Source organism: Schistocerca serialis, chromosome 3 (genome assembly GCF_023864345.2).
Source record: "Schistocerca serialis cubense isolate TAMUIC-IGC-003099 chromosome 3, iqSchSeri2.2, whole genome shotgun sequence".
NCBI lineage: Eukaryota > Metazoa > Arthropoda > Insecta > Orthoptera > Acrididae > Schistocerca > Schistocerca serialis.
Genome location: NC_064640.1, coordinates 358,674,316 through 358,700,977, shown reverse-complemented (window position 1 = coordinate 358,700,977; position 26,662 = coordinate 358,674,316). Strand labels below are relative to the sequence as shown.

Genomic DNA, 26,662 nt, shown 5'->3' with positions numbered 1-26,662 from the left:
TCTTTCCCATACGATATTACTTCTGTTGCAGGAGATGTTCAGTCATATAAATAATGGAACTGGTAGAGATTTTTATTGTGCATTCGTTGTCCGAGCATACAGCAAATGTTCCCTCTGGCAATGCTAACACATGATAGGCAGAGATCGGCAGTACGCATTTAGCCGACTGCGTGCTGTGTTGCAGCCCGAGGTCGTCGCACTCTGCGCTGCACCAGGTGACGCGGATGATGGACGCGATGACGCTGCTGGAGCCGTTCGCCTTCACCAAGATGACGACGACGCGCTGGCAGTCGCACGCGCCGCCCCCGCAGCCACAGCGCAGGACAGCCGCCACGCAGCACCCGCAGCCCGCTCACCGCCCACGCGCCCGCCTGCACAGGAACAAGTCACCCGCCACAGGTCAGTCGCTCGCAAACCGCCTACCCTCACTTTGTGGCTGTGGCGGTTTGTCAACGGGTACCGTACAATATTTACATACACTATATGATCAAAAGTATCCAGACACCTATTAGTGGACGTTAATAAGGGGTGCGTGCTTCCTTCGCCTTTATAACGACTTCAGTTCTGCTGGGGACACGTTCAATGACGTGTCTCAATGACTGTGGAGGAATGGCATTCTTCCTCGAGAGTCGAAACCAGAGATGGTAGTGATGTTGGATGCTGGGGTCTGGAGTAAAGTTGACGTTCTGACTCACGCTAAAGGTTTTTCTTTGCGTTCATGCCGGCACTCTAAGCAGGCCACTCCATTTTAGGCATATTATTGGCCACAAAACATTATCTCACAGATGCTGCTTTACGACAGGGAACATTGTCCCGCTGGTATAAACCAGGATTGTCTCCGAAGTGTTCCCCTGCTGTACGCAGTACAGCGCTTTCTTAAGTGCAGTAAGGAAACCACATCCTAGCCACGAAAAATGCACCCATACGGCCATCTGTAACCGTATTTCACCGTAGGCACTATATATCATGGCAAGCAACGTTCTGTAGGCACTCAACAAACTAAAACCTCTCATCGGATTCTCGATGGGTGTAGCGTGATTCATCACTCAAAATCACTCGTTTCCAACAACTCACTCTTCAGTGGCGTCGCACTTTACATCACTACAAGTGTCTCTTTGCGCTTACTACAGAAATTTGTGACTTAACAGGAATTATTCCATAAGAGTACGCCATTCTTTTCGACTCCTTATGCAGTCATTATGCTAGATGGACTGAGATTCATGAGTAATTTTTACCGCTGATTTCATACGACTTTTTACAATCAGCCTACCCCAGTGCTCGACGGTCCCTGTTGGTCGATACATTGAGTCTGCATGGTCTTGGTTTAGCTGTTGTTGTTCCTTTGCATTTCCACTTCACAATCGCATCACCAGTCGACTTGTGAAGCTTTAGAACGGCCGAAATATCCGTGATGGATTCATTACTTAGGTGACATGCAGTGACTATACAGTCCATGTTCGAAGTCACTAAGCTCTCCTGATCGACCCATTCTGCCGTTACTACTCCTCTACTGATAACACACTCCACACCTCCGTTTCTACTGGCGGATCCGCCTCACGTGACATCCAGTGGTCAGTTCCGTATTATATAAGGGTAACCGTATACTTCTGCTCAAATAGTGAATGTTGATACTACAGCTATGAGTTGGCCATTTGTTTTCCCTGGAACATTTTTCATGAAATCTCCAGTCACAGCCTTCGCTCTATGAATGATAGTATGCTGGAATAAAAGAGAAGAGGGTGAGCGCTTGTGATCCCCCGTCTTCGAGTTCATTAAAAATTTTGTATCTGCTCCAGCGCGTGGATCTGCTCCTGTGAACCGCTTCTGCAAAAAAGGCCGAGAGTAAAGGACGCGAGTAGGAGCAGGAAAGGGTGAAGTACTTCGGTACTGCGTGTAAATTTAAAGCACCTTTACTATAGGAAGAATATGAATACTTAAATTGTTACTTAACTTTGGCGTTCATGCGAAGCCGAACATCAATCAAAGCTAACATCGACTAGAAGTTTCAAAGGCAAAATCTGTAGTGGCTCGTCCACTATGCAATAGAAACAATCTTGCTAGGTCGTCTGCTCGTAATCAAATGGGCTGAACGTGGAGCGGCGCTCGTCGAGCTCCACATCGTCGGCTAGAGGGCGCTGTGGTCGGAGTTGTTCGTCCGCTCTCGTAGTGCCAACCTAAGAACTTGTACCTAAGCCGTCGCATCATAGCTATCGATACCACAAAAATTGTGGCAGTATCGTGAGGGGGATGCTGTTCCGGCCGTAGTGAAGCATCTATCCCACTTGCTAGGACGAAACCACGGAAAATCTAAATCTGAGCTGAGACTTTTAACTCGATCCTCCGACCCACCAGTCCAGTGAAGAGGGCATCAGCCACTTCCACTTGGTTTACACAGTGTGAGAAGCAGACAGCTGTTCCGTATTACCTCAAAATCTTCATAATTCAGGATCCGAGGGGTTATCATCAGCTGAAAAAAAAACAGAACGCATTGACATACCATAGTGTCTCAACTACGATATTTCTCTCAGCGAACAAGATACTCCAGTAGCTAGAACTAACTTGACTAAAAACCATCGTTGGACTGGTACTAGCTGAAAAATCCATACTCTTTCAGTGACGTCATTTACATCTACATCTACGTGATTACTCTGCTATTCACAATAAAGTACCTGGCAGAGGGTTCAATGAACCACCTTCAAGCTGTCTCTCTACCGTTCCACTCGCGAACGGCACGTGGGAAAAACGAGCACTTAAATTTTTCTGTGTGAGCCCTGATTTTTCTTATTTTATCGTGATGATCATTTCTCCCTATGTAGGTGGGTGGCAACAGAATGTTTTCGCAATCGGAGGAGAAAACTGGTGATTCACATTTCATGAGAAATTTCCGTCGCAACGAAAAACGCCTTTGTTTTCATGATTACCACTTCAATTCACGTATTATGTCTGTGACACTATCTCCCTTATTTCGCGGTTATACAAAACGAGCTGCCCTTCTTTGAACTTTTTCGATTTCATCCGTCAGTCCCACCTGATGCGGATCCCACGCAGCACAGCAATACTGCAGAATAGGGTGGACAAGCGTGTTGTAAGCAGTCTCTTTAGTACACCTGTTGCACCTTCAAAGTGTTCTGCCTATGAATCGCAGTCTTTGGTTTGCTCTACCCACAATATTATCTATGTGATCGTTCCAATTTAGGTTATTTATAATTGTAATCCCTAAGTATTTGTCTGAATTTACAGCCTTAAGATTTGTGTGACTTATCGGGTAATCGAAATTTAGCGGATTTCTTTTAGCACTCATGTGAATAACTTCACACTTTTCTTTATTCAGGGTCAATTGCCACTTTTCGCACCATACAGATATCTTATGTAAATTATTTTGCTTGTATTTTTGATCATCTGATGACTTTACAAGACGGTAAATGACAGCATCATCTGGAAACAATCTAAGACGGCTACTCAGATTGTCCCCTATGTCGTTAATATAGACCAGGAACAATAGAGGGCCTATAACACTTCCTTGGGGAACGCCGGATATACTTCTGTTTTACTCGATGACTTTCCGTCTATTACTACGAATGTGACCTTTCTGACAGGAAATCACGAATCCAGTCGCAGCCTACTCCGTAGGCTACGGTTTAGATAGTTTTGATGCACGGCAGTTCTTTAGTTTCACGAGCCTTATTTTATGTGCTGTCACCGTCTATCTCTAATAGTTAGTGTTGCTGATTGTTACTAGAAAGTTAGGTAGGAGCTTCATTTCCGGTAACTATTCTTGAATTGAGAGGTCTGCAATTGGGTCCAAGGCGCGTGACATGCTGCGTGAATCAGTAAGTGTCAACATTGACACATGAGCCGCCGAAATTGAGTCAGGCTGAAAGGACTTACACCAGGCTGGGTGGTGGGAGTGCTGGCTCCGCTTCCAAATGACAAATCTGTGGCCTGCGTTTGCCACGAATCTTACAAGTCTCCGGTCGGATTTCAACATACATTGAACGACTCTGATATTACTATTTGTCAGTTTTCCTGGATTCTTGACAGAACTTTGGGTTTGACCACATTCCTGCATTTGTATAAGGCGCAGACAAATGAAAACTAGACAGATGGGAAAAAAGGAAGAAAAGTCTTCATTATTTCAAAAGTAATCGCCATAATTGTTAATACATTTATCCCACTGTGAGACAAGACGGTCAGTGGCTTCACGGAAAAAGTTTGCGGTTGCTTACGGAACCGTGATTTTACCCGGGCTTGTACCTCTTCGTCCGAAGCAAATCGACTGCCACTAGTATCTTACTTCAGGGCACCAAAATTATGGATATCGCATGGGGAGAGAATGGGACTCCATGGAGTATGTGTAAGGGCATCCGAGTGAAACTTCTGCAGCGTAGTCGAAACGTGAGGGCGGGCATTTTGTTGACAGGTTGTGTTGGCTACATTGCAGTCGTTTCGCTGGGAATCTCTTAAACGTACCCCATACAGTCCCGATCCCTCCCCATGCGATTTCCAGATTTTTGGAACCGCCGGCCGCAGTGGTCGAGCGGTTCTAGGCGCTTCAGTCTGGAACCACGCGACCGCTACGGTCGCAGGTTCGAATCCATCCTCGGGCTTGGATGTGTGTGATGTTCATAGGTTAGTTATGTTTAAGTAGTTCTAAGTTATAGGGGACTGATGACCTCAGATGTTAAATCCCATAGTGCTCAGAACCATTTGAACCATTTTTTTGGAACCCTGAAGAACGATACTCGTGGCTGTAGATTTGCTTCGGACGAAGAGGTGCACGGATGGTTACAATCATCATTATGTAGGCAACCGCAAACACTTTTCCAAGAAGGTAGTGACCCCCTTGCCTCGCAGAGGGATAAATGTATTAACACTTTGCTGACCGGCGATACCACAGCGGTGTCGTGCGCGAAATAGTCGTCAAAGACCGGCGACACCACAGTGGTGTCGTGTGCACAGTATCGCCGAGAGGCCGGCTACATCACAGTGGGGTCGTGAGCATATTATCGCACAGTGGCCTGTGACAGCACTTAAGTATCATTTTCATTCTGTTGGTGTTTTGTTTAGGTAACAATAAGTTACACACCGCATCAAGTTTTTTGTTTTTATAAGTACTTGTGCACTTTCATCATGGCAAACGGAAGAGACGATACGATTATTTACGATGAATGCGCGGACGTCTTGTCTGACGTTCAGGCGTGATTGGGAAGAAGACATTGGATATCAAAAAAATGAAAATTAAGCAAAACCGTCAGAGGATAGATAGTGAAATACGTCCAAGAAGAACTCGGCGAACGCTACGGTTGCCATCTGATTCGGAAGAATTTACTGAGGACCAATAACAAATTTGAAGGATCTCCAGGACCACACATGTTTCCCAAAGATACACAGAGCGTGGTGGATATCGTAGAATTATGTATTGGGAACGATCTGTTTGAATATATTAGCAACGAAACCAATAAGTATTACAGTCAAAATTTCAATAGAAGGGAACTGGATTTTAAAAAATGCCAAATTTGTCGACGTTATGGGGCCCGAACTTCGTTGATAGACACACCGATATTTCGCAAAACGATTCAGACAAATATTATCATTTTTACATTTTTCCGACAACAACAATAAACCGAATAATGCCGACCGGGTTTTCAAAGTGCAATTCGTAACTGATTATTTTTCCATAAAGTTTAAAGAAACGTTTAATCTAAGTCAAAACATCTCAGTTGATGAAGGAATGAAACCATGGCGTGGACAGTTAAATTTTAAAGTTTACAATCCGTCGAAAATTACCAAATATGGCTTTCGGAGCTGTGTGATTCGAGTAAGGGATACATTTCCTCATTCGAGATATGTTCCGGCGCTGGACAACCTTTAGCAAAAACAATGATGGAACTATTGACACCTTCTTATGGAAAGTGGCATCACTTCTGCATAGATAATTATTATAACAGTGTAGAACTTGCAGAGAAGTTACTTGAAAAGAAAATTCGAGTTTGTGGAACGATACAGCAAAATGGAGGATTTCCGGAGAAATTAAAGCTCGCAAAAATCAATGTGTTTGAAGCTTGTCATTAACCCAAAGGTGACAAGCGGCCGGCGACAAGCCAATCCGAATTAGCGCTGCCGGCACCAAGCGAATAAATTTATAAGAGACGGGCGGACGGCAAAGTGTCAACAGTTATGGCGATTACATCTGAAATAATGAACACTTTACTTACTTTTATCCATCTGCCTCATTTTCATACAACTGCCCCTTATACTACATTGCATGACTGAAGATGAATGTGGTATTTGAGATTCCATCGTAATCTCACGACTGTGCACATCCGACTGCTAATCTCCCCCTAGCCCATTTTAGTGTCGACCGGTTTGAAACATGCTCATTGGTGTGTTCTATCGCGCGATAGATTGAAACGCCGCGCCGGTTCATCTAGAGCCCGGCGGCCCGGATAAGCGTTCGTCGGCACGAGTGCAGAGTGCACTGCTCACGACCACCGCAGCGCCACTGCCCGCTTCAGCGGACTTGGCTTGGCTTCACAAGGAGTGCCGGACACGCATTCCGCCGCCAGATACCCATCATCTGTGGTACAAAGCGTGTGTGTTGTGAGGCCTCACGAGCTTGATGTCGTTGTTGCTGCCGTAGGGCTTGTTTGCCACGCTGTGTAACATTTTTCGAGCACGACTGTCATGCTTTCGTGGTTGTTTTATTTGCCTGTTGCGTTTTTCTACATTGTCAGTTGTGTAATTTTGGTCTCTGGCGGTTTCCTGATGAGTGTAGTTCCATTTGCGCAATTTGCAGGGCCAAGGGTGCCAACTGGCTCCGATCTTACCGACCTGCTTTCGTCCACTGCCCCTGTGAGGCAACCTTCTTGTTTCACCTTGAGCCCATTTTACACGAACAACTTCTTGTCTCAGTTGAGAACTCGTGGCAAGTGAGTCTACTGCAACAACTCGGACGATTTATCCTGTACTCTGTCTCGTCCGTCACGAGTGACCATTTTCGTTTACACGGCAGCACCAAAATTCGTGCGTTGTCAGAGCTGTCTGCTGTGCAGTTTGGCACCTGCAAGGTGACAGTGACTTTGCGAGGGACCATCATTTTCACGGCTTTGTGCTGTACGTGTCGCTTCACGTTTCCTCTTCACTATCACATCTGAAAAAGTAGACCTAGGGATGTTTAGGAGTGTGGAAATCTCGCGTACAGACGTATGGCACAACTGACATCCAATCACCTGACCACGCTCGAAGTCCGCGAGGTCCGCGGAGCGCCCCATTCTCCGCTCTCGCGATGTCTAATGGCTACTGAGGTCTCTGATATGGAGTACCTGCCAGTAGGTGGCAGCACAATGCACCTAATATGAAAAACGTATGTTTTTGGGGGTGTCCGGATACTTTTGATCACATAGTGTATATGAGCAGAGCAGTAACGAATGGGGAATCATTCTAGCGACGATAAGTAGGGCAATTGCGGAAATCCGCTGACTTAAGCGACTTTGACAAAAACCAGATTGTTTTGGCCCAGTGCCTGTAAGCGAGCATCTAGTAAACGGCGAAGCTAGTCGGCTTTTCGCTTGCTACTGTCGTGACCGTCTATGGAAAGTGGTTGAAGAATGATGAAACCAGGAGCAGATGACAATACGTTTTACAATATGTGTACAAAGTAAAAACCTAGACAATGCGTAAATAATAACGTAAATGAATAAACGTCCATACCTCATCACGGAACATAGGGAACGGAGGCTTGCCCGCTCTCTAAAGCAGGATAGGTGGCGATCTGTGGCATATCTAACTACAGAGTACAGTGCTGGTGCAGGCACAAGTGTTTTGGAGCACACCATTCGGCGCACAGTGATGTTCCGCAGCAGAGGACCCCTACGTGCTCCCACGTTGACCCAACAACATCGTCGGTTATAATTACAGTGGGCACGGGATCACCGTGACTGGGCAGCGGGTCAGTGGAACTGTGTCGCCTGGTCGGATGAATCCCATTTATTGATAAACCAAGTCGATGGTCGTGTCCAGATACGCCGTCATCCAGGCGCTCTGCTGCTCGAAACATGCAGCGCACCACGGACGCAGGCCAGTCTGAGTAGTATTATGGAATGGGGGAGATTCGCCTGGGCTTCCATGGGACCTGCGGAAGTAATCGAAGGCACCATGACACATCTGGACTCCATGAACAATATTGGGGACCACCTGTAACTCCTTATGCTTGATGTCTTCCTCAACAGCGATGGCATCTTCCAGCAGGATAACAGTCCGTGTCAGAAGGCCAGAATCGTGCTGCAATGGTTTGAGGAGCATGATTGTGAGCTCACGTTGATGTCTTGGTCTTAAAATTCGGCTTATCTGAATCAGATTAAACCCAACTGGGACGCTATCGGGCGCCAGCATTTTTATAACGATTCTTTTCCCAAAACATTGACTTGTACTTCAGAGTGAAGCCATTTTGTTAAAAACCATTTAAAATATCCGTACGTATTACGTTAGACAATATCATCAGTTTCAAAGCAGTTTTTGAAATTTTGTTCTAGGTCGAAAATTGTGGCGTTCAGAGCTCCCACCAGCCGCCTTCGCACTCTGTGAAGATTTTTCGTCGATGTCGTGTAGTGTCTTCTGGGCGCAAATATTTTACTTAAAAAGAGAGAAAACAATCTTAAGGGTGTACAATAAATGTCTAAAGTCAGTTTGGTAATTTGTTTGTTTTTAGTTGGAAAAAAAAGGAACGTGTACATCGGTTCCAAATCGAGCGTCACCCTGGTCTACCTCCCTTAACTTCTGATGATAGCAGACGACGACATAATCTGTTCTGCGCATGCAAAGCCTGAAACATGCTCAAGATTTCATAGCTCCACACTAGGCACAGGCAGTCGGTCACTGACGTCACTGTTCCGCTCCCTACTTAGCTGGCTGCTGATTTACACGCAAGCACAGAATGCGCACCAACAATGAGTAGTCGTTTGTGGCGAGAAAGTCGCTGGTGTAAAATGGGGTTTGAGTGTAGGAAACCAGCATACCACAGCCCGTGGCACTACCTCATTACCCGCTTGTGTCGTTAGTTCTGAGGGACTGGCTCTGCTCTGGAAACCTCCTTGCAGGTACTAACGAAAGGGCAACCAGGTTCACTGGCAGCAAACCCCTCCACTTTTGAAGCTGGTGACTCTGGCCACATACCCTCTTAGCCACCGTAATTGAGGCAAAGATTTATGAACTATCGTCCTTAGTTCACTCCTTCCCTACTCCAAATCCCCGCCACCACCCCTCTATGCCACTTGGGCTGTTATCCATTGTTTATTTCGGACCTAATTTATTACCCTGGAGTGGATCTTATGGGTTGAAGGACAAATGTTGGTGTTTATTTAGAATGTAATATATTACCCAATTAATTATCCTTATCACTACAGTTTATTACCTTATTGCTGATATTTATTACCCAATTGGGATAATTTGTGACTCAATATGGCGGATGCAGTACGGCCAACACTATGACATCACAATCAAACTTGACTGAGAGGGTCCTGGGCAATGATTATGACCTACAAGGGGCGTTTGAAAAGTCCATGCAAAAATAAAAACTACTTACGTGTTTGGGGTAAACCTTTTCTATTTTTCGACATAGTCTCCTTTTAGACTTATACACTTCGTCCAACGCTGTTCTAATTTGTTGATCCCTTCCGAATAATAGAAATTGTCCAAGTCTGCAAAATAGCTATTAGTTGCTGCAATCACCTCCTCATTTGAATAAAATCTTTGTCCCGCCAGCTATTTCTTCAAATTGGGGAACAAATAGTAGTCCAATGGAGCCAAGTCTGGAGAATAGGGGGGATGTGAAACGAGTTAGAATCCTATTTCCATTAATTTTGCGACCACAACTGCTGAGGTGTGTGCTGATGCATTGTCATGATGGAAAAGGACTTTCTTGCGGTCCAATCGCCTGCGTTTTTCTTTCAGCTCGGTTTTCAAACGGTCCAATTATGACGAATAATATGCACCTGTAATAGTTTTACCCTTTTCCAGATAGTCGATGAGGATTATCCCTTGTGAATCCCAAAAGACAGTAGCCATAATCTTTCTGGCCGAAGGAATTGTCTTCGCCTTTTTTGATGCAGATTCTCCCTTGGTAAACCCAATGTTTAGATTGTTGTTTGGTCTCTGGAGTACGAGGTTTCATCCACAGTGTCGAAACGATACTTAAAGTCCCGCGGATTCTTCCTGAACAGCTGCAAACCATCCTTGCAACACTTCACACGATTCCGTTTTTGGTCAAGCGTGAGCAGTCGCAGAACTCATCTTGCGGATAGCTTTCTCATGTCCAAATGTTTATGAAAAATATTATGTACCCGTTCATTCGAGATGCCCACAGCACTAGCAATCTCAGGCACCTTAACTCTTTTGTCATCCATCACTATATCATGGATTTTATCAATGATTTCTGGAGTTGTAACCTCCATGAGGCGTTCAGAGCGTTCAACGTCACTTGTGCCCATATGGCCACTCCGAAAATTTTGAAACCACTTATAAACTGTTCTAATTGAAGGTGCAGAGACACCGTAATGTTTATCAAGCTTCTCCTTAGTCTCCTGTGTCGTTTTGTAATGTTTAATCACCACACGAAATTCTTTTTCGTCCATTTTTTGACAATCGCTCGAATTCCTTGATTCACACGAATGCCAAACACACAGAAATAGACCAATATGGCTGAAACTTGGTGTGCGTTCTTTCCAAAGATGCTACTAGCTAAACATGACCTCGATATACACCGGTGGTGCCATCTCTCGGATTTTGCAAGGACTTTTCAAACGCCCCTCGTATCATTACTATCTGCCTCTCTCTTATTCCCCCTGACCCCCTCCACCTTCTTCCCCTTTTCCCTGTAGGTTGCTTGTGCTGTTATCCTGCGTTTATTGAGGATCTAACTTACGAATATGGTGTGTTATCCTATGAGTTGGACTGCATATGTTGGCGTATACTTAGGATTTAATTTATTGCACAGACTACTATGGCTGTTGCTATAATTTATTACCTTATTAGAACTACTGCATTTCTTGCTCCTATAATTTATCGTCGTTATCACGACAATTTCTTACCCAATATGGCTGTAGGATTCAAACACGGCTGCCCAAGAAAAGTCTGACATTTTGACATCAAAATGGACGTCACCGAATGTAAAAACAGCGGAAGATTAAACAAATACGAGTGGGATAGCTTCAATATGAAACGGACTGTTTATTGTTTCTAGGTCCCTCCAGATATGTGTGTAGCAGTGATACGTTCAAAACACGCCAGTGCTGTAAAAAAGGCAGGACATTTTTAAAAAATCGGAGAAACATACTTTTCATATTGCATAATCTATTTATTTAAAACATTCGTAATGTTTCTCCGAGTCCCTTCAACATATATGTAGCAGTATTACACTGATAGTCCCCTGGTTCTAGATTTAACAGTTACCACTCCCTCCTTGGACATGCAAGCAGTGGTATTTAACTATCACTGATTGTGTGAAGGACCTACAGCAGATGTATATTATGCAGCTAAGAGCGCACTGGCGGAAACACATCGCGAGGGTAGCTGCTGCTGGTTGTAGCCTGAATTAACACATGAAGCGCCTCCACCCCCCACCCCACTCCCTGAACCAGTTGTGCATTATATCCGCCCCAATCATGTCCCTCGGTCCCTGGATCACAGAAGCTAAATACACAGCCAACTCCTACAGCCAAACCTGGTAACCTGCTCTCCTAATAATTAATAATTATTACAATGAAACGATGAGCGAGTGATGCTGAAAAAGTGGTTCTGCTGAAGACATCGTTGCCACGCACTGCGTTCAACCATAGTGACTCCAACTTTGGTCACTGTCATGTGTAATTCTATTACAATTTATCATTACTGAACACACATAATGTGCAACGCATGTTAAACAATTATATATTACAGAGGACCATAACAGTAAGCAATCATGAGATGCAGAGCAATTCCATCATGCATTGTTAATTTGTTCTCGTGTACTGTTCAAGAGTGGAATGGTTATATTTGAAGAAGACAGCATGGAATGCATCACAATCACCACTGACAGGTCGAAACACGGGCGGTGTTTAAAAAATAAAATCGTGACTGACTTTAGAATACAGTTATTTTAGAAACAAATCCATTACTTACATTTCGTTCCAGAAACGGAACTTCTGCTACCTCTATCATTTAACCCCATCCCCGTTCCATTTGTGAATGGTGCATGAAAAGAATGATTGTAGGTAAGCCTTAGTATTATCTCTAATTCCTCGGATTCCGCCGGCTGAAGTGGCCGAGCGGTTCTAGGCGCTACAGTCTGGAACCGCGCGAACACTACGGTCGCAGGTTCGAATCCTGCATCGGGCATGGACGTGTGTGATGTCCTTAGGTTAGTTAGGTTTAAGTAGTTCTAAGTTCTAGGGGACTGATGACCTCAGAAGTTAAGTCCCATAGTGCTCAGAGCAATTTGAATTTGAATCCTCTGATTTCCTCTTTGTGAACATCCTACGAGATGTATGTGGCAGGAAATAATACATCTTTCTCCGAACATACTCTGTCGGATTTTCTACAGTAAACCTTTCTGTGAAACACAACGCCACTCTTGTAATGTCTACCATTGGAGTTTGTTTAGAAAATCCGTGACGCCAACTAAACGATCGCATGCATGTCGCCCAACGTTGTATATGATTAAATAAAATTTAATGTGACCTGGGAAGGGTATATGAAGCTTTGTATTTTGCCATAGACAGAATATGTCAGATAACTGGTCAGCATTCAGTGACATGATGGAATGTATAATGCGACAGGAAGTTCGTGTGGATGTAATGTGCACTTTTATTGTGTGCAAGGGGTAGCTTTGACAGCTAGCATTGTGTTGACTAAAGTTTTCCTGAGCAGTTATTTGGAAGAAAATGATAATGGTGAAGAAGAAGGAGTGTTCTTGCAAATATTTTGTAGGTACACAACTTTGGTGGGGAAATCCGAATCTCAACTCGGTGTCAAAGAAACCAACCCATTCTTGATAGTGTATTGAATATGAAAACAAATATTCTTGTACAAAATCTTTATTAATTGTTGCATACATATTTACATGCAAGATACATTTCTTCCTTCATCTTTTTGGCGTAATTTTGATAATTTCTAGCTAATTTTAAATTACAATTTAATCTGCATCAGAATCTTCTCATTCTTTTTCCAACCAGTAATCAGATCCCGAATTGTAATACGTATCTAATTTTTTTCCTGTAAGAGAATTTATGCTGGACCGGCACTCGTACTCGAATTTCCCAATGATGACGAGCGGTCGCCTTAACAGCTTCAGCTATCAATGCACACTTCCCGGACCGACATAAACTTCCATATGTCACACTGTCTGCATACCTATACAGTGAAAGTTTGAGTCGGTCTATGAGGCACAGCTGATGGTAGGCTTTCTAATTAATTTCGGACGGCTGTAAGTCGTCATTAACGTCTATTCATCCAGACACGAAAGTAAATATTACATGCCACTGTGATCGCAAGGGTCTCGATTCCTCACAGTCTCGTCCTCACCGGTGCGGGAATACTGAGTAAAGCTGTAGGCATTAAGTGATGAATATACTGGACAATGTCATAGGGATATAGATAGCGGACATATGGAAGTATGGGTCCGTTCGGGAGGCGTGGGTGGATGGCCATAGTGGTTAAGGCGACTTTTCGCGATAAGCAGGTTCGAGTCCTTGTCCGGCACAAGTTCTTATATCTCACTAACAGATAGTAAGTCTATACCTAACACAGCCAATGCCAAGATATTTGCAAACAGTGAATTTATTTCGAATTAATTTAAGATGGCTTCCACTCTTTATTAATGTCTGCTCATATAGATGTGCAAGTAAATATTGTTAATGCACTCCACGTATTTTTTGATGTACAACTGTAAGTTTACAACGTTTTCAAGTGAATTACCATTAAATGTAGTTATTCCGTCAGGCTCAAACTCCACTGTGTTTCCGTAGCGGTCGTGCGGTTCCAAACTGTAGCGCCTAGAACCGCTCGGTCACACCGACCGGCTAACATATTTAAGTGATTTACATTGCAAGATCACAGGTCAACACATGGAACAGTGACGGGGGTTAATGATAAACACAGACTCCAGTGTTTGGAAAGAAATGTAATATTTTTTTACAAAAAACTTTTTTCTACTGTCAGTCATGATTTTCTTTTTTTAAATATGGACTACAAAGCAATGATAGATACATGTTTTTTTTAAATACGTCATTACCGCCCTCTTTCTTTGCAGACAATTCAGTGGCAGGATGACAAAATAACTTTTATTCCTTGAGCTGTCGCTATTTTCTTTTTTAGATGCGGTGTTTGTTCCATGCAAAAAAATGGTTCAAATGGCTCTGAGCACTATGGGACTCAACTGCTGAGATCATTAGTCCCCTAGAACTTAGAACTAGTTAAACCTAACTAACCTAAGGACATCACAAACATCCATGCCCGAGGCAGGATTCGAACCTGCGACCGTAGCGGTCTTGCGGTTCCAGACTGCAGCGCCTTTAACCGCACGGCCACTTCGGCCTGCTTGTTCCATGCACTCCATGCCGTTTTCTCCGAATACGATCATTCCTCCCTCGAATAACATGTGAGAAAGAATGAACAATGCGTGTATTAAAAACATGAAACCTACCTTGAAGTAGCTCTAAGGGTAACTGGTGATAAATCATTGGTCTCGTAACTGCTTAGCGCCCATGCTGAATCACTCGCTGAACACTACAGAAACTTTGTTTACCGCGTTCGTTACAGGACTAGTGAGCACATTAAGCACAAAGCGCGCGAAATTATTCAGTAACAGAGGGTGGAGTGAAATCGATATGCTGGCACCCAGGGAATAGAAGAGTCTGACTCAAAAGACTCTGACGACAACATGGGCGCATAGGACACTCCTCAGATGACTGACAACGTTCCGACCAGCAACTAGTTATCACTGCTTGCTGAGGAGTGAATTAACGAAGAGATATGATAAAAGACGGCCATTGGGAGGCTACCCCCACCTGTCGATGCACGACCAGCAACTACGAGGAACTCAGTGAGCTACCCACTGGTCTCACTGGTCAGCTGAAGACAGCGTTCAAACCTAAAACGTTTAGGTTTCCGGCAGACACCTTGAAAGACAATATATTCCTTCTCCAAGGTTTTGGGAAACAAAGTTTCTAATTCTACATATATCCTACTGGACAGAAATACAAGATTCAGGTGGTCGTCCGTGACATCCGGCCTGACAGATCTGAAAACAGAGCCATAGTGGCAGCGCTTCCCGAGAACTTCACCGTAGACAGCGTGAAAGTCATGACCAAGTGTCCACCACTGAACGTCCAAATGAAGGCAGGATTAGGCAGCTCCGGTTCCTGGCGACCTAATTGAACAAACACAAGAACTTGTCGACCTACCAACTTATTGCACCTTAAGGTGACAGTTACGAACTACGAGGAATTTGAAGGTCCCACGCAGTACTAACGCTCTGAGGTATTTTATCATGACGCACAGCAGTGTCACGTGAAACCAGCGTGCGTAACGTACGCTGGGAATCACCTGTCTCGAAAATGTGTCACACTGAGGAATAACTCAGCAAACGTGAGTGCCATGTGGTGAAGCACATCGAGCACATTATAGCCAGTGCCAAATTACGTTAAAATATTGGAAAGTTGACGACATACCGGTACTGCAGCTCCGTGCAAGACACACTCACCACTGCAACACGCCTAACCATGTACACCTCAACCCCCGAACAGTTTCCCGCTTTAATGAACTGTCACCAGTCAGCAGCAGCGGCCAGAACGAGTCCGCAGCGGATTTAACGCCGAAATTGCTTCCCCACCCCACCGTTATCAAAACGACACAACTCCGGGGCCCATTACCAGCTGCAAATACCCTCAGAATTCGCAGGAACCCTGAAATAAATCAAAGATTTGTTTAAAGAATTTAGTATCCACGAGTTACGACGCAAACCATCACGAAACTACGGGCCCTCACTGACAAGTTTTCCTAGGTCGTCATTGTGGCTGACGCTGTCATAACTGTCTTCAGTGATGGCTCAGATTAGACTGAGGGCATTCCATACCCTAAACTGGATATCCACTAGCGTTTCTGACAAGAAGTACGAATTGGAGCACTTGCTTCGTCGCAACGGAAATGATGTGGCGTGCCTTTCTGAGCCGCGCATGACCAACACTGACAGAGTGACCATCCATAACCACGCATTGCATCGGGTCGACCGCGATGGCCGTTGAGGTGGCGGCGAGACCGTCCTGATGAAAATATCGACGCCACTTCAAGATACTCAGTCCTCCCCAGACTCCCCATATTGATGCCGGAATCGCTTTGGACACACCACAGTCCACATCGACAGGGGACGTCAAATTGATTCCACATAGTTAGATTTCCAGAAGGCTTTCGACGCCGTTCCTCACAAGCGTCGTCTAACCAAACTGCGTGCCTATGGAACATCACCTCAGTCGTGCGACTGGATTCGTGATTTCTTGTCAGAAAGGTCACAGTTCGTAGTAATAGATGGAAAGCCATAGAGTAACACAGAAGTATATCGGGCGTTTCCCAAGATAGTGTTATAGGCTCTCTATTGTTCCTGATCTATATTAACGACATAGGAGACAATCTGAGTAGCCCTCTTTGATTGTTTGCGGATGATGCTGTCATTTACCGTATTGCAAAGCCATCAGATGACCAAAACGAATTGCAAAATATAGATGAAATATCTGCACGGTGCGAAAAGTTGCAACTGACCCTGAATAAAGAGAAATGTGAATTTATTCACGTGAGTACTAAAAGAAATCCGCGAAATTTCGATTACGCGATAAGACACAAATCTTAAGACTGTAAATTCAACTAAATGCTTAGGGATTACAATTGCAAATAGCCTTAACTGGAACGATCACATAGATCATGTTGTGGGTAGAGCAAACCAAAGACTGCGATTCACTGACAGAACACTTAGAAGGCGCAACAGGTCTACTAAAGAGACGGCTTACACCACGCTTGTGCGCCCTATTTTGGTGTATTGCTGTGCGGTGTGGGATCCGCATCAGGTGGGACTGACGGATGTCATCGAAAAAGTTCAAAGAAGGGCGGCTCGTTTTGTACTATCGCGAAATAGGGGAGATATTGCCACAGACATATTACGCGAATTGGAGAGGCAGTCATTAAAACAAAGGCGTTTTTCGTTGCGACGGGATCTTCTCATGAAATTTGAATCACCAGTTTTCTTCTCCGATTACGAAAACATTCTGTTGGCACCTGCATATGGAGAAATGATCGACACGATAAAATAAGAGAAATCAGGGCCTGCACAGAAAAATTTAAGTGCTCGTTTTTCCCGCGAGCCGTTCGAGAGTGGAACGGTAGAGAGACAGCTTGAAAGTGTTTCATTGTACCCTCTGCCAGGCACTTTATAACAGAGTAATCACGTAGATGTAGACGTAGATGTACGCTTATTAGCAAAAGTTCGAGGGTATTGTGTATCAAGCAAAATTAGTGACTGTATTGAGGATGTTTTGGAGGGAGCACGGAGCAGTTATCTTGGAAGCAGAGTCATCAACAGATGTAGAAGTAACTTCGGCTGTGCTCTGGGAAAGTGGGTTGGGACCCTTGTTATTTATATTGTTTATTAATAACACTGCGGACAATATTAACAGTAACCTCGGAGATGACAGTTATATAATGAAGTACTACCTGAAAGAATCCGCACAAACATTCAGTCAAATACTGATAAGATTTCAAAGTGTGCGAAATTAAACACTGTGCACTTCAAAAAACGAAAAAAGTTAGTTTTCTATGACTATAATATAAAAGAGTCACAGCTTGAATTGGTCATCTCATGCAAATAGCTGGATGTAACAGTACATAATGGTATGAAATGAACCGATCACACAGGCTAGTTATAGCAGGCGTAATACTGCGCTGTTCACTGGTAGGATTCTAGGGAAATGCATTCAATCCACAAAGGAGACTGAACTGGCAATCGTTTGCGATGGACGCAAACCATCCTGTGAAAACCCATCTGGAAAGTTTCTAGAACCAACTTAAAGTGATGAATCGAGGAGTATGTTACAACCCCCTACGTATATCTCCCGTACATATTGCGAAGACAGTGTTAGACTTTTTACATCATGTACACAGGCATTTAAGCAATCGTTCTTCTTATGCTCCACGCATGAATGGAAAGGGAAAAAGCGGTAATAGCTAGTACAATGGGACGTGCCCTCTGCAATGCGCTTCACAGTGTTTTGCGAAGTGTAGATACAGATGTAGAATGACGCATTCATGTGACGCAGTAATGAAAGTATATAGAGTTATTCACAAGCAGCTCCGTACCTCTACAAGACATCACAATAAAATGACGCATACAGAATATCCCTCCAAATTTCGATCAGTAAAACATGCCGTGAAGTAGTTGCAGAGTGCAGAGTGCAGTATCAGGGGGTAGGCAAATCAGAACATAAAATGATGGAAAAAATCGCTACATCAAAACATAATTAACGTAGATTGACGTACAGTTTTGCAGTCTGGGTGCGTAATATAACCGTGAGAGTGCTCCTGTTGTCATACGAAATCGCACCCGAGACCACAACTCCAGGTATAGGTCCAGCGTGTCTAGCACGCAGACAGATTGGCTGCAGGCCTGCCAACTTGCTTTTAAGTAGCACAACTCCTTCGTGTTGCGGTTTTTCTCCATCAGTGTAGATACTCGTAAACCATCCACTCCGGATTGTTGCATCGAATTTGTTTACGCCTGCAGATACGCAACCCACTGAACAGATCTCCAAAGAGGACTGCTACCGTTGCACCTTCCCAAGTAGCAACGGCAGCAGCAACCTAAGTGCACTGCACGCACGTATTGACATTTGCCTTGCCACAAACTGTGCCCATATTTAGCATCTGTAAAGTGAATTTAAAACTTGGGAAAATGCTCTCTCCACTCATATGTGTCTACTTTCTGTATGTCTTCTGAAAACCCGGATGTACTTTAGAATAACGCTGTATAATTATAGCGAATACGAATGAGGAACCATTCTAGCGACGATATGAGCCGCAAGGAGAAATGCAGTGACGTAAGTGATTTTGACAAAGGGCAAATTGTTATGGAAAGTCGCCTGGAAACGAGCGTCTTGGAAACAACGAAGCTAGTCGCCAGGTTCTATGGTATGTTATTAGCATATACGTATGAAAAGTGGTTGAAGAATGGTGAAGCCACGAGTAGATGATGAGGTGTCGGTGGTCTACGCCACATCATAGAACATGATGGCCGGAGGCGTGCTCGCTCTGTATGTCACGATATCCGACGATATGTGGCAGACGATATGTTGGAACACGTGAGGCAATACTAACCTTACGACTTATCTTAGAAGAAAGATTAAGAAAAGGCAAACCTACGTTTCTAGCATTTGTAGACTTAGAGAAAGCTTTTGACAATGTTGACTGGAATACTCTCTTTCAAATTCTAAAGGTGGCAGGGGTAAAATACAGGGAGCGAAAGGCTATTTACAATTTGTACAGAAACCAGATGGCAGTTATAAGAGTCGAGGGGCATGAAAGGGAAGCAGTGGTTGGGAAAGGAGTGAGACAGGGTTGTAGCCTCCCCCTGGTGTTATTCAATCTGTATATTGAGCAAGCAGTAAAGGAAACAAAAGAAAAATTCGGAGTAGGTATTAACATTCATGGAGCAGAAGTAAAAACTTTGAGGTTCGCCGATGACATTGTAATTCTGTCAGAGACAGCAAAGGACTTGGAAGAGCAGTTGAACGGAATGGACAGTGTCTTCAAAGGAGGATATAAGATGAACATCAACAAAAGCAAAACGATGATAATGGAATTTAGTCAAATTAAATCGGGTGATGCTGAGGGAATTAGATTAGGAAATGAGACACTTAAAGTAGTAAAGGAGTTCTGCTATTTAGGGAGTAAAATAACTGATGATGGTCGAAGTAGAGAGGATATAAAATGTAGACTGGCAATGGCAAGGAAATCGTTTCTGAAGAAGAGAAATTTGTTAACATCGAGTATAGATTTAAGTGACAGGAAGTCGTTTCTGAAAGTATTTGTATGGAGTGTAAACATGTATGGAAGTGAAACATGGACGATAACTAGTATGGACAAGAAGAGAATAGAAACTTTCGAAATGTGGTGCTACAGAAGAATGCTGAAGATAAGGTGGGTAGATCACGTAACTAATGAGGAGGTATTGAATAGGATTGGGGAGAAGAGAAGTTTGTGGCACAACTTGACTAGAAAAAGGGATCGGTTGGTATGACATGTTTTGAGGCATCAAGGGATCACAAATTTAGCATTGGAGGGCAGTGTGCAGGGTAAAAATCGTAGAGGGAGACCAAGAGATGAATACACTAAGCAGATTCAGAAGGATGTAGGTTGCAGTAGTTACTGGGAGATGAAGAAGCTTGCACAGGATAGAGTAGCATGGAGAGCTGCATCAAACCAGTCTCAGGACTGAAGACCACAACAACAACAACATGTGGCAGATCTGAGTACAGAGTACAGTGATGATGCAGGCTCAAGTTCTTCAGAACACACTGTTGAGCGCACATTGCTGAACATAGGGTTCTGCAGCAGACGACTCCTACGTCTTCCCATGTTGATCCAACAACATCGTCAGTTACGATTACTGTGGGCAAGTTATCATCGAAATTAGACCGTGGATCGTTGGAAACGTGTCGACCGGTCGGATGACTCATACTATCTTGTGGCAGCTAGTATGCACGAAGCAAGCAATGGGCCATGGTCGCAGGCAGTATTATCCTATGGGGGACATTCACCTGGGCTTCCACGGGATCTGTGATAGTAGTCGAACACACGGTGACAGGTATGGTATGCGTGAACATTGTTATGGAAAACCTGTATTCCTTCTTGTTTGATGTCTTCACTGACGGCGACGATACCTTCGAGCTCTGTAACTGTCCTTGTCGCAACGCAACTTGACCGGCAAATTTGCTTGTTCTGAACCTGATGGAAAATATCTGGGATGCAGTCGAGCATCAGCTCCTCGCCCAAAAACCACCATCCCGTTATTTGTAGGAACTGCGTCACCTGTGGATAGACGTCTGTCGATACATGCATCAAGACACCTACCAAGTCTTGTCGAACCATGACACGCAGAATCGGCGGTGTATTGCGATCTACAGGTGGACCAACACGCAAGTAAACAAATGGTCTTAATGTTTTGGCTTATCAGTGTACATTCTTACCTCTGTGTCTTATCACCGAGCCGGCCGAAGTGGTTCAAATGGCTCTGAGCACTATGGGACTCAACTGCTGAGGTCATTAGTCCCCTAGAACTTAGAACTAGTTAAACCTAACTAACCTAAGGACATCACAAACATCCATGCCCGAGGCAGGATTCGAACCTGCGACCGTAGCGATCTTGCGGTTCCAGACTGCAGCGCCTTTAACCGCACGGCCACTTCGGCCGGCCCGGCCGAAGTGGCCGTGCGGTTTAAGGCGCTGCAGTCTGGAACCGCAAGATCACTACGGTCGCAGGTTCGAATCCTGCCTCGGGCATGGATGTTTGTGATGTCCTTAGGTTAGTTAGGTTTAACTAGTTCTAAGTTCTAGGGGACTAATGACCTCAGCAGTTGAGTCCCATAGTGCTCAGAGCCATTTGAACCATTTGAACCATCTTATCACCGCTTCAAACATAGTCAAGCTTGTGAGTTACTGCAACACAATGAATTTCACCCTCTGACTGTAGGACTGCAAGGATCAAAAGTACTCCTCGGAAATCATTACACTACCACTCTTCGTGGCATTTCTTAGTTACATCGCTACCTCTATACATTTCTTAGTCATGGAAAACCATCACGAGTCACAGGAAGCTACTGATCTTTGCCTTTCAATGCATGTTGAATGGGTAATGTGGCGCAGTGAGTAACCTTAACTCAAGCCCCTTTCGAGCCATCCTAGTCTAAGTTTTAGCTGGTTTCCCTTTAGGTAAATGCCGAGACAGGATTCTCAAGTAGGTCACATTTCTCACCCTCATTCTTTTCTAAATGATTTACTGCGCTGTCTCTAACGGCTTTAACGTCAATGGGTCGTTAAACTCTAAGCCTTGCTTCTTGTTCTCTCTGAGGCTGCTCCACTGTGCCTTCTTTTCGTTACTGTTGTTTTATTTTCAGGAAGTGTGTCTTAGTCCCTAGAACTGCAGTTCTCAAAAATGTTTGGATGTGTGTGAAGTCTTATAGGACTTTACTGTTAAGGGCATCAGTCCCTAAGCTTACACATTACGTAACCTAAATCATCCTAAGGATAAACACACACACCCATGCCCGAGGGAGGACTCGAACCTCCGCCGGGACCAGCCGCACAGTCCATGACTGCAGCGCCTCAGACCACTCGGCTAATCCCGTGCGGCGAACTGCAGTTTTGTCTCTCGACAAAACTGTGTTCACAGTCTCTTTTCCTTGGTTTTTATAGTACTAGTACTTGGGAGAGCAGTTACTCTCCTAGAACCGAATTACCAATTGGATTCCACTAGTGTTAGCAATGTCAAACGTGCTGTTTCTGTAGCTCACTTCACGTCAGAGCAGCAGGAAAAGGCAGTTTGGTTTGCAAAACAAGTATTTATATGTTTGCTGCGGAAGATGGCCACACAAACAAACGCTGATACTGTTTCTAGGTAATGTTACGAAAGTCACGTAGTGCTGTCACTCCATTGTGCATTTTTTCTTGCACTAACATGCTGCAAATGCCTACATCTAATTTATGACCTGCTATTCTAGTACTTTGCTGTGGATAGCTTCAAATATAGAAAATTACTTGTCATATAAGTTACCGCAGGGCTGTCACATACAAATCAATTTCTCGGAAAACTGGAAGGCTGTCATTTTTTCCTACAAAGCACGTATGAAAATACAACAGCGGAGAGAAATCAAATCTGAACTTATTTTGACAGAAAATGTACATTTTCAGCTCAGTATAAGGATGCATTAAAGGTACTACAGGTGACAGAGAAATGAGTACAAATTTTTTTCCCCCTTTATTGTATTTCAATTCCCCATCGGTGTGGGCTGGCGGCAGCATATGCGCTGCTCTTCAGCCGAAAGACATAGAACAAACAATAGAAGACATTTAAAAATATAAAAAGGAGAAAACATGATGAACATAGATTTAAAAAAGGGGGAACATCATGGAAGACAATAGACAAAAAAGGGGCGACTGTAAAATGGAGATAAAAACTGTAAAAAAGTAGTGCACACAAAAAACTACACACTGGGACAGTTAAAAGAACACAAGGCATTGTATGACCAGAGCATAAAAGTATCGCCGGATGGCGTTGCACAAACAAACACTGACAGTGACACGAAGTACAATGCCAGCACACAATTAAAATCACACCTCTCGACGCACAGGAGAAACAGCACTAAACACAACACTGACGTGGTACTCTGACGATGATCAAGATGATCAAAACGGTGGATCTGCCAGGTGCAAGGAGATGAGGGAGACCGGGAGGGTGGGAGGGGAAGAGAGGGGGGGAGATCGACGGGGGCGCGCCGAAGAGGGCCAGGTAGGGAGGGATGTGGGAAGGAAAGAGGCAAGTATGGGGTGCAGGGTCTCGGGGGGGGGGGGGGGCGGAAGGAGGAAAATCCGCTCTGGGAGAAGGAGGGAAGAGGAAAAAGGGGGCTCTGGGGAGGGGGGGGGGGCAAGGCCAGGTTATAGTTGGAAGGAAGGGTAGATGTTACGGCGAAGTTCATCATCCGGGAGGGGGAGGCGCTGGAAATTGCCCTGATGAAGGAGATGGAGGGTGTGGAGGTGGAGAGAAGGAGGGATACAGTGATAGAGGCATGGCAATGGGCGGGGGGTGAGTACAAATTTTTAATTATGGCAATATTTGTTTCATTCGTCTTCCTTATTTCGCTCTAGCTACTCTGAGGTAGTGAGACAGAAAAGCTCATTCTAAGTGGAATCTTGTTCTCTTTCTTTGTTTATTTTAATAAGTTGTAACATAAGAGGGGTGATAGATAAGCAATACGACACTTTTTTCGGCCAATTTCAGATGAAAAAATGTGGAATTTGTTGTGGGACATTGTGGAATATTTCCGCTTCAGCCCATATAGTTCATGACGTTCCGATAGATGGTGCCCCTGTACGCAACCTTCTAAACTATATCGGTAACTGACCAGGAAAGTACTTGGGCTCGAACAAACAGATCTGTATGAACGTTTGGTTACAGGACCATTATGTACCACTGAATGTGCTGGTGGGTGTCGTTTTTCTGCAAAACTCTGCAGTCATGCTCTAGATATCACTGTAGATGTAATTGTAGACGCCATACGCAATGCAGCAATCTTAACTATAAATGTAAATGCGGAATGTCAATAAAATGCTCCGAGCAATACGAATGACTGCAAAACGCACAGTGAAGAAATGCAAGTTGATCGCATGGCGTATTTGCACATTCTATAATATCAGTGTTGAAGGCCACGTCAGTGACACTTTTGAAGTTGTTGGATGGTTCACCAGTATCATAGCCAGCGTTCTGCCACGTGTAACGAAGCTTTGGTCTGTATACTCCCGCAGATAAGTTATTGTAAATGACAGAATGCATATTCATGATAAAGAATCAGCTGTGCAATTTCGGCTGCATATTACTGGAACGTAGTTTAATGTAGTCTGTTATTGTCTTGGCATATGTTTTATATTGCCTGAAGAAATACACATCCAGAGGTTGTGCATATTTTGTAGTTTTAGGCGGAATGATTTTTAAATCTACATGTTTTCCACCAGATGCTTCCAGTAGTACTCGTTCATCCTTATGTCCAGACCAGGAGTCACAAAGTACTAATGACTTTCTCGACAAATGTGGATTCAAAACTGACAGAAAAAACGTCTTCAGATGTTGTTTCGTCATCTTCCCATCACACTTGCATCGACGACGACATTTGGAGGGCACCGCGTTTCTATTTCCCTTGACACGCGGGGTCCAAACTTTCCACTGGATTCGTGGAAGGAAATATAGAGTTTGTCTGCCAATCGTCCGTCCATTGATATAGCAATATCGATCGTGTAACTATGTGTTGCACAGTTAACTGATTGCAACACCGCGACAGTGTTTCTCTCCCCTTTCATGGATAGTGTTCTGTCACAAGAAAGTTCATAGCTGAGCTGACTCTGATCACAGTTCCATACAGAACTAATATCGATATTTTCTCTCGTGATATGCTCATTGACGTCAGCAACAAACGTTTGAGCTCTGTCAATCAGCTCTTCTTCGTCATCCTTATCTTTTCGTGCTTGGAGCACAGTGATACGGCGTGATGTTATCCTAAACTCCTTTTTCAAATTAGTAATAAATCCTAGTGAAACTGTAAAGTTTCTACACCCGAGATTTCGGGCTACGTCCAATGCCCAATGTTGTAAATGCCAATAGTGAACGGCGGAACCGCATTCTCGCGCTTCATCGAATTTCGCCATTACACGCTCCTTGATGGTCTTGAACAGCAGTGTACGATTTCCTTTGAAAACTGTATTTCCTTCTCTTTTCTTTGCCACGTAATCCAGTATGTTTTTAATATTGCTTTTAGACTTCAGTTTAGGGTATCTTTTCAGAAGCTTGTCGTATGTGTCGAAACCTCTTACGTAATAATCATCGTATATGTTCTCCAGTGTGTTGTCATCAAACGCCGTGATGATACTTTCAACTTTAACCTTCTGCTTGGGAGACAGTTGGTATTCACTGTCACTGCTTCCATCGCCTCTTCCCGCACTTGCCGTAGCACTACCGTTTGCAATGAGTTGTTCGTCATTATCATTCCTATCATCATCATTATGTGTTAGTGTTACAACAGTATCTGTTTTTAACTTATGCTCATATTTCTGCACTATAACAGATACCAGAAAACATGCGAATGATCGTCTTCTGCCGGCCGGGGTAGCCGAGCGGTTATAGGCGCTACGGTCTGGAACCGCGCGACCGCTACGGTCGCAGGTTCGAATCCTGCCTCGGGAATGGATGTGTGTGATGTCCTTAGGTTAGTTGGGTTTAAGTAGTTCTAAGTTCTAGGGGACTGATGACCTCAGAAGTTAAGTCGCATAGTGCTCAGAGCCATTTGAACCATTTGATTCGTCTTCTACACCAGTACCATCTTCACGAAAAAGGGTTCTTCGTAACTTCATCTCAACCAATCGCAATACATTAGCAGGATTGATTACCAATCGCCGAGCCATCTGACGCTTCAATACACAAATAATGTCACAAAACGCAACTTCAGAGGCACACCGCACCGTCCCTACTGGTCCCGACTGGCGTACCGGCAGGTCAGTGTGCAATGCGGCATGGCATACGCAGAGGCCTCTAACGGACGACTGCAGAGTTTTGCAGATGCGGGAGTATCACTAGTGCAACAACAGACCTTTACATTATTTCTCACACGATTTTGGTGTATTTGTGTTTGTTCGGGCCCAAGTACTTTCCTGGTGAGTCGCGTTCTAAGCAGAAAGCTGTCACTGAGTTTCTTTTGGCGGAAAACCAGAGCATCGCAGATGCTCATAGGTGCTTGTAGTATGCCTACGGAGACCTGGCTGTGACTAAGGCACGGTGACTTGTTAAGCTAGGCATCTGTCATCATCGCAACGAGGTCGTGCAAAGCTGTTT

At 44.2% G+C, this 26,662-nt stretch overlaps 1 protein-coding gene across 1 annotated transcript in view; it reads left to right on the top strand.

Annotated features, from left to right (window-relative positions):
- Window positions 1-26,662, top strand: part of LOC126470163 (katanin p60 ATPase-containing subunit A-like 1) — a 169,402-nt gene that overhangs the window by 51,665 nt on the left and 91,075 nt on the right. Inside the window, exon 2 of the mRNA XM_050097790.1 lies at window positions 185-399. Coding sequence (XP_049953747.1) covers window positions 185-399 — 215 coding nt within the window. The remainder of the gene's footprint in view (window positions 1-184; window positions 400-26,662) is intronic.